The sequence below is a fragment of the Chiloscyllium plagiosum genome, chromosome 22 (genome assembly GCF_004010195.1).
Source record: "Chiloscyllium plagiosum isolate BGI_BamShark_2017 chromosome 22, ASM401019v2, whole genome shotgun sequence".
Taxonomy (NCBI): Eukaryota; Metazoa; Chordata; class Chondrichthyes; order Orectolobiformes; family Hemiscylliidae; genus Chiloscyllium; species Chiloscyllium plagiosum.
The window spans coordinates 40,536,374-40,555,409 of NC_057731.1; the positions used below are offsets into that span (position 1 = coordinate 40,536,374).

The 19,036-nt window shown below is 40.0% G+C and overlaps 1 protein-coding gene across 3 annotated transcripts in view; it reads right to left on the reverse strand.

Annotated features, from left to right (window-relative positions):
* Positions 1 to 1,245: 1,245 nt before the first annotated feature.
* The window catches only part of fam204a (family with sequence similarity 204 member A), a 77,159-nt gene continuing 59,368 nt past the window's right edge, over positions 1,246 to 19,036 (reverse strand). For all 3 annotated transcript variants that reach the window (XM_043712848.1, XM_043712847.1, XM_043712846.1), the window contains 2 exons: positions 16,175 to 16,281; positions 1,246 to 2,761 (listed from right to left, as the gene is read on the reverse strand). In XM_043712848.1, coding sequence (XP_043568783.1) covers positions 2,710 to 2,761; positions 16,175 to 16,281 — 159 coding nt within the window. In that variant the 3' untranslated portion in view covers positions 1,246 to 2,709. The remainder of the gene's footprint in view (positions 2,762 to 16,174; positions 16,282 to 19,036) is intronic.

Below are 19,036 nucleotides of genomic sequence, written 5' to 3' on the forward strand. Positions count from 1 at the left end.
CCCAACAAGTCCACACCGACCCGCCGAAGCGCAACCCACCCATACCCCTACATTTGCCCCTTACCTAACACTACGGGCAATTTAGCATGGCCAATTCACCTGACCTGCACATCTTTGGATTGTGGGAGGAAACCGGAGCAACCGGAGGAAACCCACGCAGACACGGAGAGAACGTGCAAACTCCACACAGTCAGTCGCCTGAGGCGGGAATTTGTGTGCAATTCTGGTCTCCTTCCTATTGAAAAGTTTTGCGAAACTTGAAAAGGTTCAGAAAATATTTACAAGGATGTTGTCAGGGTTGGAGGATTTGTGCTATAGGGAGAGGCTGAACAGGCTGGGATTGTTTTCCCTGGAGCAGCGGAGGCTGTGGGGTGACCTTATAGAGGTTTACAAAATTATGAGGGGCATGGATAGGATAAATAGACAAAGTCTTTTCCCTGGGGTAGGGGAGTCCAGAACGAGAGGGCATAGGTTTAGGGGGAGAGGGGAAAAATATAAAAGAGACCTAAGGGGCAACTTTTTCACGCAGAGGGTGGTATGTGTATGGAATGAGCTTCTGGAGGAAGTGGTGGAGGCTGGGACAATTGCAACATTTAAGAGGAATTTGGATGGGTACATGAATAGGAAGGGTTTGGAGGGGTATGGGCCGGGTGCTGGCAGGTGGGACTAGATTGGGTTGGGATATCTGGTTGGCATGGACGGGTTGGACCGAAGGGTCGGTTTCCATGCTGCACATCTCTCGGACTCTATTTGGTAATGGCTTACAGTATTGCCACTCTTTAAGCCACATAACCAATTGGTATGCTTCAATAACCAAAGTCTTAAATAGGTGATGCTTGTGAGCTGAAATGCAGACCTACACAATACTTTATTGTTGCTCCATTGAAGTCAGATAGGAATGATGTTCTGAAAATTAAGTATTACAGGTGGAATGAAATCAAAAGAATCTGGACAGACAGGCTCCGAGAGAGAGAGAGAGAGACACTTTGCTGAAGACCCTCAGTTCAGATTCAGTTACATATTCATAGAGTGTCAAAGTATAGGAGTTTCTCAAATTAGGACACGCAACTGGTTGGCACCATTGAGTAGCATACTTTCAGTGATGTCAAGCCAGGCTTTTGAGTGACATCTGGCCATGAAGTGGTAGAAAGAAAGATGCCAAACCTCTTCTGTTTTTACAGATTCACAGCAGTTGAACTTGTAATTTAGGCTCAGACTATCCAAAATTGCTATTAAGTGAACAACGTCAATCAGAACATTTATAAAGTGTTTGCATTTATACAGCACCTTTCATCCACACAAAACCAATTCACATCTAATTTATTATTTCTTCAGTTTTTGAAAATGCAGTAGCCAAATAACAAACAAGATCCCAAAAAAGCAAGATAAATCACTCGTTTATCTGTTTTTCATGATATTAGGAATAAATACTGTCTGGACACAAGTGGAATTCTATGTCCTACCTAGGCAGTATCATGAGATAGTTTATGTTTATCAGAACACCAAATTCATTTAACAGCTCATTTGAAAGATGGTATCTCTGACATTGTAGCATTTCATTCACTATCTGTAATAAACTCTTGACTTAAATTACAAAGTGGGATTAAGGTTTACTGTTTCAGAAATTATTGCTGATTGTTGCTATGCTGTTGTAAGAGTGGGGATTGGGTAATGTTGCTGTAACATAATAGAAGGAGCTCTCTTTTTGGCCAACATCGAATGCCAAAAGTGAAAAATATTCCATTTTATTTTGTATCAATATCGCACACCTTGATTAACGATAAATTTATATGAATTTAATAGTTTCAATTTTAACAGAAAACATCTAGATTCTAGGCAAGTAAAATCTCTCAGTTGTTAACCAATTTATTTTATCAGACATTTGATTTCGTAAAATACTTAAATGAAGCAACGCACATACCCAATCTATTGCTTCTAATTTACAAGCAGATAGGATATTGTCAAAAATAAGATCAGCTCAACAAAATAATGATGATGCCACAGAAGACTGAGATTATGAATTTCGTTCAATTTTGATCGTACTGAAATAATGAACTCTATCAACAGATGGCTAACGCTGGAACAGTTAAATAATAGATATATCCTCCACAGTCTGTCTGCCAGTTACACTGCAGCACAGTGACACTTTGAGTCACCTGAATGTGACTTAAACAGCTTAGAGAGGTGAGGCATGAGAAGGTGAAAGTTTGAGCAGAGTATATTTGCCTTTCATTTTTCAGACAGGATTTTGATGACGTGGCAGCGCAAGAACAGATAAAGTTCACCTTACAAAGGCAGAGCTTCCAAATGACAGCAAATCTTCATTTTACAGCCTTTCTGGTATAAATACAGCAATCTCACTGTTTCAGTTTGTAGGATGATAGAAAAAAAATGACCACTTTGTTGTGTGTATTTGTTCCACCAAAAGGTATGCCAGGGCTTGTTCAAAACTTTCACTTGCATCAAAATCTTCGTCCAATCTTCTTGACTGTGTTCAAATTTTAGACACTGAAGGCTAAATCATTCACAACTAGTTAATGCGTAGTTACGAAAACAGCAGGGCACAGCCACCGTTGTGTTCTTATAAAGTGCTTCCAGATGACTTCCTCAAGATTGGATTTAGAGTGCAAGTACAGGTCAAGTGATTCGGCAGAGAACCTGCTTTAATATACTTCAATGCCCACTTCATTTTCTTATGGTGTCATGACATCACATGTAGCCCATGTTACTTTTTGTCTCCCATCTCCTCTTTGCTTCAAATCTGGTTTGTGTGAAAAGAAAAGAAAATGTTACATTTTTATTTCATATTTGCTATGCACATGATGGCTTGCTAATTTTGGCTGAAAGTGGACTATCTAACATGAACAGAGATCTTTACACATTTCATATTGTTCACAACTGAATCAACATGCCCCAGGTCCCTGAAATCATAATTAGGATAATAGTAGAAATAAGGGGGCATGGGATTAACAAAGAAATTCTTCCAATCTTTTTTCTTCTTCTGTCCCTGTAATAAAGGATTATAATATATTAACATCTGGGAAGTTGGATTTTTAAGGTAAATGGGTTTGATTTAGTTCTTTGAATGGGATTAAGAAAAAGAGCTCAGAGAGTAATTTTGGTACAATGAGCTCAAACATAATTTCAAGGAATGCATGTTGCTTAAGTTAAAGAAATGAAGAGTTAAGATTGGAGTTCTTCAATGAGACTGTGTGTCTGTAAAAGATATCGCTAGGATATTGTCAAAATTTTCTTTTGGATGCTTATTTAAAGATCTGCTTAAATTGCCATATATGTATTTCTTTTGTATAATTAAATTGTGTCTTTTTGATAAAAGGACATTGGCAACCTCATGTGAATATATTCAGTGACTGACCACCATGGTAACCAGCTGCGAAAGTAAAACTTAGTCTATTGAAATCTGTCCTCCCCAGTATTATCACCTGTTAGGATCATAACATCATCTTGCAAATGTTCATGATCTCTGTTTACCAAAGTAATGCCACTTAAGATTTGGAAGGTCTGATTTGGGAATCATAGTAACACATCATCTCACCAGCAATTATACTGCATGTTAGGCACAGCAACATGTTGCATCAGCATACAATGGATGTTTATGTGCAATTGAAAATTTGATCAAGTTGTCATATTGTATCACGATCAACATGTTTTCTGGAAATGTATGAATGGTACTACAGGTTGTGTTTACTAGTCGCTGTTCTCATTGGGATTAGTATAGTAATTGATCTTGTTGAGTCTCACTGACTCCATACCCATGATATTGAACTGTTGGTGTGTCACCCTTCAATGTTTTTGCCCAGAATCAAGCAGCACCATTTCCTTAACAACATGGGGGACAGTGCAAATGGGAAGAAAACACTTTCATTGTGAATCGTGGGTCAGGATTTGGCAGAAATTCTTGACAGGAACGGTTTGCAGAGATAAGAATCACAAAATGAATGATTAAAGAGTTTGCTAGCCTAGATACAAATTAATTAAAAAATACACTCGGTGCAGTCACAGATATAAACTTAACCAGGAACTGTCATTTTCTCTCAACTATCTGCTGCCTCGAGGGTGCATAGGCAATTCTCCAGCTTGTCGAGTGGCTAACTACTGAGCTGACAATTAAAACACCTCCAATTATTTTATTCAGAAAATGATAACATTACTCTTCAGTGATTTGAATCTATTACAAGTGATGCATTAAGCAAACATCTTAAGGGGGTCTGTGAAATTTTATTAAAACAAAAACAATAAAATATAACAATTTAAGTGCTGAAATAACTTTGATTTATCTAATTCTGAAACAAATCAAATCATATTCACCACACTATTAGATTTGACTCAAATGTTCCTGATAAAGTAACAGTTTGGCTAGTGGTGTCACTGTTAGTTGTACGCTGTTATTATTTAGAAGTTCGGTCTGAGGAGCCTTGGGGAATTACTGCAGTGCATCATATAGATGGTACACACTGCTGCCATTGTGTGTTGGTGCTAAAGGGAGTAAATGTTGAAGGTGATGAATGGAGTACAAATCAAGCTTTGTCTTAGATATTAGATTAGATTCTCTACAGTATGGAAACGGACCCTTCAGCCCAACAAGTCCACACCAACCCTCTGAAGAGTAACCCACCCAGACCCATTCCCCTATCCTATACTTACCCCTGACTAATGCACCTAACACTATGGACAATTTAGCATGGCCATTTCACCTGACCTGCACATCTTTGAATTGTGGGAGGAAACCAGAGCACCTGGAGGAAAGACACACATGTGCAGAATGTGCAAACTCCATACAGACGGGTGCCCGAGGCAGGTATCAAACCCGAGTTCCTGGCGCTGTGAGGGAGCAGTGCTAACCACTGAGCCACTAGGCCACCCATATTGTTGAGCTTCTTGAGTGGCATAAGACCTGCACTCATCCAGCCAAGTTATGATGTAAGGTGTGAGATTTATATATTATTTATTTTAGACTTTGAACTAGCAGCATGTAATTTGTGAGTATGAGGGGGTTTCCTGATTAACTTGTCCCTATTTCTACAGCCATGTTTCTTTTAAACCAGCTATGAGTGAGGGAGTCCCTGGGTGATAAGAATGATTTGCTTACATTGGCAGGATTTCATAAACAGAGTCAATATCAAAGAGCATTAGCTTGCTTTCAGTTTAGAACCATCAGGATTTCTTTTTGACTAAGGGGAAAATCCAAAACTTAGAAAGATTTATTTTCAGTTCACGGACGTCCTGCTTGAAATTAGAAATGTGAAACAGTTTGTCCTAGAGAATGGACTTAGTTAGGAAGTAAGTTACCACAGTAAAAGGATTGTAGTTTGAAGTTTGTAGTTTTGATTTTAGTTCCAGACCAGAAGTATTTGGTTCGGACCCAGCAGGGTTATTTGAAGTTAGAAAAGCCTCAGTTCACCTGTGTCAATAATCTAGAAAAAGACTATAGATGTCATAGAGAAGCTAATATCCAATAGTGTTTGGATAGATGGCATCGTAATTTACTGTGCATATCAAAATATTTTAGATTGCATTATATTTAAATACGTTATTTTATTTCATCATCTTTATATCTTTTGCATAATAAATTTCAGGTTTATTGTTAAAACTGAATCTGTGCATTGGATGCTTAAGTTTCAGTGGAAGAACTTCTCTCCAATAAAAACAAATAAAATTGGATCTATCAAGCTAGATTTCAGTATGGGATCTGACTTGCCCAACAGTAACATCGACTGGAATCATAACAATTGTGAGCTCTTATGGGAAGTGAGTTCTGAATTTAAGAGGGACTTGTGTCTTTCTTTTTAAGGCAATGATTATATGATAATTCTGGACATAAAATGGCTGTATTGTGGTGAAGCTCATTCCATAGAATTTGAAGATGGTGTTTGGAAGTTATTAAGAGCTTTCTGGAAAATATTAAAGTGGAGTACTCCAAATATTTGTCGAAAAGATAAACTCGGAGAGTTAGCAGGTAAATTGAAGCCAGAAGTAAAATCAGAAACTTGTAAGGATGAGATACTTCAAGTTATTATCCAACATTTACACTTAAAAGAAAGGCAATCTGAAATTGGGTCTCACAGCTGGAATTAGCTAAGTTGAAAAGACATGCGTTAGAAATAAAAATAGGATAATGGAAATTGAGAAAAAGAAGTGGATGATGGAAAGTGAGGATAAAAAGCTACTTTACTCCAATACAAGTCATGTGTTATAACTACATTCAAATTGGAAGACAACTATCCCACCTCTGCAGATATATTCATCAGGTACATAACTGTTATCCAGTTGCATGGTAAAACAACATTGCATTCTAATCATTGCAATGCTAGGCCCTGTATGCTCCTTCGTATGTTTAATATAATTATTTTTCTCACAATTATTTACTATCCAATTTCATTTTGTTGACATGTCTACAAAGTTATATATTAAAAAAGTCCATTGTATGCTTCAAGGTAGTAACATATTTCGATCTAGACAGTAAAACACTAAGCCTCATTCTTCAGCAGGTTTCTGTCATGTATGTACCTGTTAAAACCTGCAATACATACCTAACTCTATAACCTATTTTATTTATACACACACACATGCATACACCAATAGCAGATCTGTTACATATTAACCCTTACTGGTACTACCCTTTGAGCAACTACATTAAAATTTCACATTGCAAGATCAAGCTCAGGGACCATTTGAAATTAGAATATCTGTGATTTGAGGAGTTTTCTTTTGATAGTTCCTTCATCTATCTCATATGAATAACTGGCATGCTTTTGAGATGCAGTTCAATGGGCAGTATCTCATCCAGTTGCTCATAAAGCATGTAAAAAGCCTGGATATAAAGTGGGAATATCAGACTTAGGAACTGGATTAGGTTACTTGGCCCATTTGATAAGATCATGGCTGATCTAGTTGTGGGTTCAGCTCCACTCTCCTGTCTGCCTCCCATAATCCTTATTCCATTATTGATCAAAAATCTATACAATTCTCCTCTAAATGCATTTAATGACATAGGATCAACAACTCTCTGGAGAAGAGAAATCCAGAGTTAGAACGCTGGTAAGGGGAAAAAGTTCTCGTCATTTTCTGTCTTACAAGGGAGGTCTCTTATCTTAAACTATATTTTCTAGTTCTAGCCACATCTACAAGAGGAAACATCACTGCAGTATTCAACTGACCCTTAGGATCCTACATGTTTTAATAAGATCACTTCTCATTCTTCCAAACTCCACTGGGTATAGATCCAGCCAGTTAAACCTTTCCTCATAGAATTATCACCTGAAATTAAAACTAAGTTGATCCAACCTTCTATGAACTGCATCAAATGTAATTATAATATTTTTAAAATTAGGAGACTAAAACTGTACCCCAGTAAAACATTCCTACTTTTATATTCCATTATGTTTGCAAATAAACACCAACATTTTATTTGTCATCCTGATTACTTGCTGTACCTGGAAACTAACATTTTATGATTTAAGTATCAAGATATGCAGATCACTCTGAACTTCAGAACACTTTTCTCTCATTTAAATTATATTGTTTTTCTATTTTTCTTACCAAAATGGACAACTTCACACTTTCTCATATTGCACTTCACCGGACAATCCCACCCCCTGCTGCTCCCCCCACAACCTATGCATAACTGTTTACAAATTCTCTACTTGCTTTGAGTAAGTTATTTTCATATCTATCTTGGTGTCACTGGTAAACGTAGCTAGCATATATCTGACCCCTCCATTCATGTCTTGAGTCACCAACATTTTGGCAAGATTGATTCCTGTTGCATTTCACTCGTTATAAACCATCAATCCAAAAAAGACCTATTTATCTCTACTCTAGGCTTACTGTTTGCTCAAATCTTTTATGCAAGCTAACATGTTATCCTCTACATGATATATTTCACGTGTTCTATAACCACAACAAATGCCTTTTGGAAATCCAAGTACACCACATTTACTGGTTACCTTTTATCATTCTTCCTCAAAAACTTTGAATAAATTAGTCTAACACAATGTCATTTTTATAAAGCCATATTGGCTGTGCCTGATCATATTAGGATTTCTTACATATCCTGCCGTAACCTCTTTAATTATGGATTCTAGCAATTTCCCTCTGAAGGTGGAAGGATTCCAGCAGATGGTAAATCCATTAATGTGATGCTATAGTCCAAGAAGGGAGGGAGAAAGACAGCAGGAACCTACAGGTCAGTTAGTCTAATATCTCTTGTTGGGAAAATGGGAGAGTCCATTATTAAGGAAGAAAGAGCAGGATATTTAGAAAAGCTTAAATGTACTCAAAAACTATAAACATGGTTTGTGAAAGGGAAGTCATGTTTGATGAATTTCATGGAATTCCTTGAGGATATAATACATAGAGTTGAACGGGTAAATGTAGTGTGTTTGGATTTCCAGAAGGCGCTCTATAAGGTGTCACATAAAAAATTAATACACAAGGTAGGAGCGCACGGTATTAGAGGTAATATATTAACATAGATTGAGGATTGGTTAACACATAGAAAACAGAGTGCTGGAATTAATGGGTCTTCTACAGGTTGGAAAGCCATGACCAGTGGATTGCCACAAGGATCAGTCCTAAATCAATGATTTAATATTTATATTAATAACTTGGAGGAAAGGGCAGTGCATAACGTATCCAAATTTAATGATTAAACAAAAATAAATGGGAGAGCACAATGTGATGCAAATATTAGGAATCTGAAAGGGACGACTGTAAGATTGAATGAAAGGGAAAAACACTTGGCAGGTGGAGTTTATTGCAGAAACGTGTCAGGTCATATACGTCTGCAGAAAAACAAGTCAAAATGCAGGCAGGCAATCATTTAAGTGGAGAGAGATTCCAAAAATAAAAGTACAACACATAGGAATCTGGGTTTTCTTGTGCATGAAACGCAAAATGCTGGCATGCAGATACAGCAAGTAGTCAAGAAAGCAAATTGAATTTTGCCCTTTATTGCTAGGGGTTAAAAATAAGCAAGGAGAAAGTGAAGACTGCAGATGCTGGAGATCATCTACAGCAGGAAAAGCGCAGCAGGTCAGGCAGCATCCAAGGAGCAGGAGAATCGACGTTTTGGGCATGAGCCCTTTTTCAGGAATGAGGAAAGTGTGTCCAGCAGGCTAAGATAAAAGGTAGGGAGGAGGGACTTGGGGGAGGGGCGTTGGAAATGCGATAGGTGGAAGGAGGTTAAGGTGAGGGTGATAGGCCGGAGTGGGGATATATTTCCCTCCCCTCCCCTATCAGCGTTCCGAAAAGACCACTCCCTCCGTGACTCCCTCGTCAGGTCCACACCCCCCACCAACCCAACCTCCACTCCCGGCACCTTCGTCTGCAACTGCAAGAAATGTAAAACTTGCGCCCACACCTCCCCCCTTACTTCCATCCAAGGTCCCATGGGATCCTTCCATATCCACCACAAATTCACCTGCACCTCCACACACATCATTTACTGCATCCGCTGCACCCGATGTGGCCTCCTCTATATTGGAGAGACAGGCTGCCTACTTGCGGAACGTTTCAGAGAACACCTCTGGGACACCCGGACCAACCAACCAAACACCCCATGGCTCAACACTTCAACTCCCCCTCCCACTCCACCAAGGACATGCAGGTCCTTGGACGCCTCCATTGCCAGACCATAGCAACACGACGGCTGGAGGAAGAACGCCTCATCTTCCGCCTAGGAACCCTCCAACCACAAGGGATGAACTCAGATTTCTCCAGTCTCCCTCCCCCAAGTCCCTCCTCCCTACTTTTATCTTAGCCTGCTGGACACACTTTCCTCATTCCTAAAGGGCTCATGCCCGAAACGTCGATCTCCTGCTCCTTGGATGCTGCCTGACCTGCTGCGCTTTTCCAGCAACACATTTTCAGTTAAAAATAAGCAAGTCTTGTTACAACTGTACAGGCTATTGGTGAGGCGATACACAATTGCACGCAATTTTGTACTGTGTGCAATTTTGTTTCCTGTATTCAAGAAAACTTATTGTTGAGACCACCACTATTTTTCTTACAATTGTTTTCATATTTGTTTTAAAACTGAGAGTTATAGTTGGGAATTGAACTTTGAACAGCAGCTTGTTTTAAAAAGAGGAAAGAAAAAAGACCGATGTTTGCTGCTGGGAATTGGCCTGGAAGGATAACACAAATCAGTTACTCCTACTTGAAGGACAACATATAGTTATTTTGGCACCAAGATATTGCTATGCTCAGGAATTGGCAGCTGTTGAATTGTTGAAACAGTCAGTCAAGGGAAGGACTGGGGCAGGCCAGCCAACCACAGAGCATTTTGGAAAAACAGAGAAAGCAAAATTTGAACTGTCTCTTGCTTAGGCTTTGGGCAGGAGGCAATTTTGTTTTAGAAGTTTCTGGTCTCTAGTTATTCTCCAGTTATCGACTTGTTGAAAGTTGTGAGAAAATAAATCCAGTCAGTAAGAGTTTCCAGAGGTCTGCCGAAGCTATTTGCATTGACCAGTGATTTGAGAATTCAATATATATTGCCCTACGTGTTTGTAATACGATTCATTGTCCAAGGATTTCATGAAATGGTTACTAAATTGGCAAATTATAATTCTTTTACTTTCTTTTCTGAATCATGCAGTGTCCGTCAGTGTGAGTGGGAGTTTATGATAATAAAGAACAAAGAAAATTTACAGCCCATGAAAAGGCCCTTCGGTACTTCAAGCCTGAGCCAATCCAAATCTACTGTCTAAACCTACCTCCCAATTCCTAAACATCTGTATCCCTTTGCTCTCCACCTACTCATACATCTGTCCAGGCGCATCTTAAATGAATCTACCATGCCTGCCTCTACTGGCAACGTGTTCCAGACACCTACCACCCTCTGTGTAAAGTACTTGCCACATGTATCCCCCTTAAACTTTTCACCTCTCACCTTGAAAGGGTGACCTCTTGTTATTGAATCCCTCACTCTGGGGAAAAAGCTTATCTCTATCTATCCTGTCTATACCCTTCATGATTTTGTAGACCTCAATCAGGTCACCCTGAATCTCCTCTCTTCATAGCTAACACCTTCCATACCAGGCAACATCCTTGTAAACATTCTCGGCACCCCCTCCAAAGTGTCCACATCCTTTTGGTAATTAGATTAGATTAGATTACTTACAGTGTGGAAACAGGCCCTTCGGCCCAACAAGTCCACACCGACCCGCCGAAGCGCAACCCACCCATACCCATACATTTACCCCTTTAACCTAACACTATGGGCAATTTAGCATGGCCAATTCACCTGACCCGTACATCTTTGGACTGTGGGAGGAAACCGACCCGGAGGAAACTCACGCAGACACGGGGAGAATGTGCAAACTCCACACAGTCAGTCGCCTGAGTCGGGAATTGAACCCGGGTCTCTGGCACTGTGAGGCAGCAGTGCTAACCACTGCTGCCTAATATGGCGACCAGAACTGTACACAGTATTTTAAATGCTGCTGAACCAAAGTTGTGTACAATTTTAACATGACCTGCCAGCTCTTATATTCAATACCCTGTCCGATGAAGGCAAGCATACCATATGCCTTCTTGACCATTCTATCCACCTGTGCAGCAACCTTCAGGGTACAATGGACCTGAACTCTCTGCTCATCAACATTTCCCAAGACTCTTCCATTTACTCTATTAATAGCTCTAGAATTAGACTTCCCAAAATGCATCACCTCACATTTGCCTGGATTGAACTCCATCTGCCACTTCTCCACCCAACTCTCCAGTCTATAGGTATTCTCCTGTACTCTTTGACAGTCCCATATGCTTTCTGCTACTCTACCAATCTTCATGTCACCTGCAAACTTGCTGATCATACCAACAATGCCCTCTTCCAGATTTATGTATATCACAAACAACAGTGGCCTCAGCACTGATCCCTGTGGAACACCACTGGTCACCTTTCTCCATTTTGAGAAACTCCCTTCAACTACAACTCTCTATCTCCTGTTGTTCAACCAGTTTTTTATCCACTTAGCTAGAACATGCTTGCGCACCATGTGACTTTACTTTCTCTATTGGTTTACCATGGGGAACCTTATCAAATGCCTTATTAAATGTCCATGTATATGACATCTACAGCCCTTCCTTCATCTATCAGCTTGGTCACTTCCTCAAAGAACTCTATTAAGTTGGTATGATCAAAGAGGAATTGATTTAGATCATAGATAGTAATTGTATTTCTTTTTTTGCAAAACTCTGTGTTCTTCTAAAGTTATATTATTTTTAATAATTTTTTTTGTTTAAGTTATATACCTGGTGTCCAAGATTAATTATTTGTAGAGTCTGGATAGGAACAACGGAGCAAATTGAGGGTCATTGAATGTTTTAATTTCACGGATGTGGAGATGCTAGTGTTGGACTGAGATGGATAAAGTCAGAGGTCACACATCACCAGGTTGCAGTCCAACACGTTTATTTGTAATCATAAGCTTTTGAAAGGTAGCCACCTGAAGGGGCTACACTCTGAAAGCTTGTGATTTCAAATAAACCTGCTGGACTATAATCTGGTATCGTGTAAATTCTGACTTCATTTCACTATATTGTGAATCCAGTGATAATGAGGCTGATTTGGTACGGATGGTCACTCACGTTGTAACAATATATTGGCACTGAAGGTTGTTCACTAGGCTGACTTATCAAGAACAGCTAAACAGATTAGGTCTTTATTTATTACTGTCTAAAAGAATGACAGGTAATCTTATTGAAATATTCAATATTCTGAGATCTTGACAGGGTAGATGTTGAGTAGCTGTTTTCACTAGTTGCGGAAATCTCAAGCTAAAGCTACAGAATAAGGGGACACTCATCTAAAATTGAGATGCAAAGGAATTTCTTTACCGAGAGGATGCTGAATGTCTGTAATTCTCTACCATAGAGTCATGATTTGGAGATGCCGGTGTTGGACTGGGGTGTACAAAGTTAAAAATCACACAACACCCAGGTTATAGTCCAACAGGTTTAATTGGAAGCACTAGCTTTCTGAGTGCTGCTCCTTCATCAGGAGGTTGTGGAGGAACAATTGTAAGACACAGAATTTATAGCAAAAATTTACAGTGTGATGTAATTAAAATTACACATTGAAAAATACCTTGTTTGTTGAGTCTTTCATCTGTCCGAATACCATGATAGTTTCACTTGTTTCATGTGCAAATCACAAAACATTTTTTTAAAAGTTATATTCTCAGGTTAACTAACAACTGGCGTTAGCCAGACAACATGTTGAAGGTGTTAGTCCCCTGTGTTCTCTGTCTGTGCCGTAATGTTTAGACTGATTCTAATCTAAAAAGTGAGATAACAGAGTCTTACATGAATTGATGCAGTTTTTGAGCAAAGTGCGATGTAACTCTGCAAGTACAAATTCACCCCACAAACGTATATGTGTGCATGTGGGTCTTTGTGTGTGTGTGTGTGTGTCTGGGGTGGGGGGTCGTGAGTGCGAGAGAGAGTGTATATGTGCGTATGTGAGTGTAGAGTTTCTTAAGTCTGTGAGGGGTGCATATGTGAATATGGGAGTGTGTGTGTGCTGTCTGGGGTGGAGGGTTGTAAGTGTCTGCGAGAGAGAGAGTGTATGTGTGAGTGTAGAGTGTAGAATCTGTGAGAGGATGCATGTGAGAGTGTGGGAGTGTGTGTGTCTGTAAGATTTTAACCTACTGCGAATCCTCTTACAAGGATGTCTTCCTTGAAGAAGCTCTCTTCCTCCCTCTACAAGGATTTCAGTGAGTCACCGCCTTCCTAACCTGCAATCTTCTTCCTGACCTCTCCGCCCCCACCCCACTCCGGCCTATCATCCTCACCTTGACCTCCCTCCACCTATCGCATTTCCAATGCCCCTTCCCCAAGTCCCTCCTCCCTACCTTTTATCTTAGCCTGCTGGACACACTTTCCTCATTCCTGAAGAAGGGCTTATGCCTGAAACGTCGATTCTCCTGTTCCTTGGATGCTGCCTGACCTGCTGTGCTTTTCCAGCAACACATTTTCAGCTGTGTGTCTGTAAGGGTGTGTGTGAGTCTGTGTATACATGTGTCCATGTGTGTGTATGTGTATAGGGGTGTGTGTGTGTGCGCGCGTGTGCACACATGCAGGAGTGTCTGTGCGTGTGTATGGTACAATAGTGGTCCAATTTCAGTTTCAGTTGCATCACACTGTAAACCTTTGCTACAATTGTGTCCTGCACAACCACCTGATGAAGGAGCAGCGCTCTGAAAGCTAATGCTTCCAATTAAACCTGTTGGACTATAACCTGGTGTTGTGAGATTTGTAACTTTGTCTACCCTAGAGGGTTGCAAAGGCTAGGTCACTAACTGTATTTAAAGAGCAGGGAGATAGATTTTTGAAATTGGGGGAGTGGAGGGCTATTTTGAACTTGCATGAAGGAACAGGTGAGGTCTGGCCAGATCAGCCATCATCTTGTTGAATGCCAAAGTAGGCCTGGGGCTGAATGGCTTAATCCAGGTGCTATTTCTTACGTTCTTAACAATCAAGGAAAATGCATCAACTATCTCACTAGCCACTTTGTATAAAACCCTTGGATGATGTCCATCAGAACCTGGGCACTTGTCACCACAACAAATGTAAATGTACTCAGTACCACTTTTCTGGAGATTGTGATTTTCCAGACTTTCTCCATCCCCTCCACTTCCTGATTTATTGCTGCTTCTGGGCTGTTACGTGCATCCTGTATAGTGAAGACTGATGCAAAATACATGATCAAGTCATCCGCTATTTCCTTAATTTTCCATTCTTAATTCTCTAATCCCACTTCATATAAAACCAACGGTCACATTGTTAACTTTAATATTTATTTATAAAAATGTTTTCTTTTCTTTATATTTCTGATTAGCTTTTGCTTATACTCTAACTGGTTTTTTCCTTTTTATTAATTTTGTGCTCATTCTTTTTTTTATATCCTATCCAATCTTCTGATTTACAATCCAGTTCTCTGTGCTTCCACAATACGTATACTTCAGCCATTCAGGAATGAGGAGACTGGAATATCAAACAACCAGACATTTTTGGCTAACATAGACAAGTCTAATAGACAGAGCATGTGTCAAATTTAAGTACAGATTTTAAGAGTGAAATTTCAAAGGTAAACGTAATTATAAAAGACACTTAAATGGTGATTGCATGTCAGAAAAAAAATTGTGATAAAACCAGTTCTGTGAATATTCTATCCCATCACATCCTGCAAATTATCAAGGAGGAGAAGGTGAGGACTGCAGATGCTGGAGAGTCAAAGTCGAAAAGGGTGGCACTGGAAAAGCACAGCAGGTCAGGCAACATCAAAGGAGCAGGAGATTCACCATTTCAGGAATAAGCTCTTCATCAGGAATGTGGAGGGGGAAGGGGGAATAAGAGGTAAATGGGGGGTGGGGGTGAGGGGAAGGTAGGTGGGAAGGCAATTGATGGATTCAGGAGGGAGGTAATTATGATAGATAGGTGGGGAGGGTGGAGTGGATAAGTGGGAAGGAAGATGAACAGGAAGGACAGGTCAAGAGGGCTGTGCAGAGTTGGAGGGTTGGGTCTGGAATGAGATGGGGATGGAGGGGAGATTTGGAACCAGTGAGGTCAATGTTGATGGTTGAGGTGCCACTCTTTTCAACTCTGCAAAATATCAACTAGATTTCCAAAGAGAGATGACGGAGGAAAAGGAACTGAGTTATCAGGTCACAACCAAATGAGGGCTTGAAGTAGTGCTGATTTCAGTTTCCAATAGGTGTCACCAAAAGTGTTAGGTAAAAGTACTTTCTGAAGTCTGCTCTCTCCTGCACCTCCCCAAATATTCTGAGGTGTGCTGCTCATTTCCTCAAATTTGAAAACAGGTCAGGATACGTGAAACGTGCTGGGATCTGAACTCAGGTTTTTGTTTGCCTCCAGTCATGTAAAAAAAATATACTTCAGCCCATACAAAAACTGCACGTTACAAATCAATGCAGTATATTTGATCTTCTGAAAGGATGATGGACTAAAGCAGCTACATTTTTTCTAAAATGTCTGGTGCAGTCCATTAATCCAAAACTCACAGTTAAACTCAAATGCCAGCTGAAAATGATGCTTAAAGGTAACAAGTGACAGATGAAACATTCCTGTTGTATTGATTACTGTGCAAATTCATCAGAAAGTGTTTGAAGTTAATTGGCAAAGAATGACTCACCCCCAAGCAAGTTGCTTCTTCTTTTGGGCCTGCTGAGAAGCTTCAGTCTCTTGTTTGACTCTTGCAAAATCACGACATTTGATGGCCTTGGCAATTTTCACACCCAACTATTGAAAGATCAAAGAGAACAAGCAAGTGAGGGAGAAGGGATGGCAGGATGGCAAGTGTTTTATCTCCAACTTTTTCAAACCTAAATTTAAATATCGCCTTTGCGGCCAGCTGACCACAATAGGGTGGGTGTGTTAAGAGTTCCTTCACCAAGAGGGCCTTCTGTCTTTCTCACCTGCTTCGCCCAGGTGCCTGCATGAACCTGATGCTGACTCGAAAGTCCTACTGCTGCTACAAAGAGTAAGGTGAAGCTGGGAATCTGGCAGATTGACCAGTGCCTCCAGTCTCTTCCCCGATGAAGGTTGCAGGTCCAGCCCTATATGCCTGTCTGTTTTCAAACTGATCCAAAACAATTCCTAAAAACATGATATTCCTCATTCACATCTATACATAGTAAAGTTTCAACTTGGGGCGGCACAGTGGCTCAGTGGTTAGCACTGCTGCCTCACAGCACTAGGAACCCGGGTTCGATTCCCGCCTATGGCGACCGTGTGGAGTTTGCACATTCTCCCAGTGTCTGCGTGGGTTTCCTCCTCCAGGTGCTCCGGTTTCCTTGCATAGTCCAAAGATATGCAGGTTAAGCAAATTGGTGATGCTAAATTGCCACAGAGTTAGGCGCATTAGTCAGGGGTAAATATGAGGAATGGGTCTGGGTGGGTTACTCTTTGGAGGGTCGGTGTGGACTAGTTGTACTGAAGTGCCTGTTTCCACACTGTGGGGAATTTAATCTAATCCTGCAGTTTTCACAATAATCCGTAATGCAAAATGAGATTACAGAATATGTTTAATCCAAAACTGAAAGAAATTCATGCCAAAGTGCAAATTGTACACGAAACTGACATTGCAGCCGCAGGCACAATACACTAAACTTTTAACTGAAGTTTCTGCAGGCATCCACGCCAAGCAATATTTTGCTTTTGTGGTACCTTCAAGGGAATGGTGATGAAGAAAACCACAACAAGTTGAAAGCTGATTCCAATCGTGAAACTAGTTTTTTTTAAAACCACAAAGCAGAAGAAGATCTGTTACAGACAGTTAACGTGAATGGCCTGCAGTCTAATATGACAAATGGATTATGACTCGGCCGTGACTGATGTAGTTCTACCCAACAATTATTTCATACTATTTTCCCTTCCTGATCATAGCACCGTACCTTCCACGTTTCTTAATTGACACTGTTCAAAGCTAAACTATTGTGGATGCAGGTATTATTCAATTTAGCATGTATTTTGTTTACTTTTTTTGATTTGCCATAAGATGTTTTGTTCTCTTTGTTCCTTGGATGTGGATGCTTTGGCAACTTGCATCTATAACACAAATAATATTTATAAATTATGCTATTATCCTAAATTGGGTTAAGGAGGTAACTGTGGTGGGTAACATTGATGGTGAAAGAAGTGAATGTGAAGGTTATGCAAACTGCTTTCTCCTGGATGTTGTTAAGCTGTTTGAGTACTGTAGGAGCTGCACTCATTTAGGCAAGTGGAGAATATTCCATCACTCTTCTGACTTGTACCTTGTACATGATGGAAAGGTTACGAGAGTCAAGAACACAGTTACAAACTGCAGAATCTCCAGCTTTTGACTTGCTCTTGTATGCACAGTATGTATATGACACACCAAGTCCAGTTTCAGCCCAGATTGTTGATAGTTGCAATTTTAATGATGGTAATGTTATGTTAAGAGGTGATTAGTTAGTTTCTCTTTCTCATTGCCTGCCACTTGTATAGCATGAAAGTTACTTGCTACTTAACATCATAAGCTTGAATGTTGTCAAGGTCTGGCTGCATATCAATATGGACTGCTTCAGTATCAGAGCAGTTGTAAATGGTACAGAAGAATTGTGCATTCATTACATGTACACAATCCTTCATCTGAAATTCCAAAATCCGAAAAGATCCGAAATCTGAAATTCTTTTTGTGGAGGTTGAGCATCATTTTGGCATGCAAACAGGTGACCCAACTCCACACCCACTTGAACCACATCACTCAGATGTGACTTGGCTGCATAGCCCAGCATTGGTAGGCGTCAATTGTGTCTCAGTGCTCGTATTATTTACACGTGTCTGCTGTTAGGTAATTTTTTTTATTTCACTGTGAAAATGTCATTTGTTCCGAAATCCGAAAATTCCCAAATTCCGACAAACAACTGGCCCCAAGGATTCTGGATAAAGGATTGTGTACCTGTAGTGAACACCTCCACTTATGATCTTATAATGAGAGGTCATTGACAAAGCATCTGGTGGTGGTTTGAACTAAAACACTACCCTAAAGAACTCCTGCAGCAATATCTAGGGGCTACCATTCTCTTTAGCTCTGAACCACTAACTCTTGTTTCATGTCATCTGTCTGGTCTTCTACTTATCACACGCTTTTCCTTTTGTTCTTTTTCCCTTCTGTCTCTCCTTTCACATGCTTAAAACCCACACCGTTTTGTAAATTTTCTTATTTCTGTAAAAGGTTATTTACCTGAAATGTTAAATGTTTCTTTTTCCAAAGATGTTGATAACTTGCTATTGCCAGAATTTACTGATTTTAATCCAAGATTGTGTTTATGCAGGCTCTATTTAATTCTTGATAATCAACTATTTATTTTTATATTTTCATCCTTATGTCCTCTTCCAGGTCTTCTCAGGTCATGCAAAGTATTTAAGGCATGCGACAATATCCTCAGTTTCTATTTGTTGCACTATTTAGCTTGCTGCTACGTGTGAGAGATAAGCCTGAGGCAATTCTGTAGAAAGTAACTTCTCA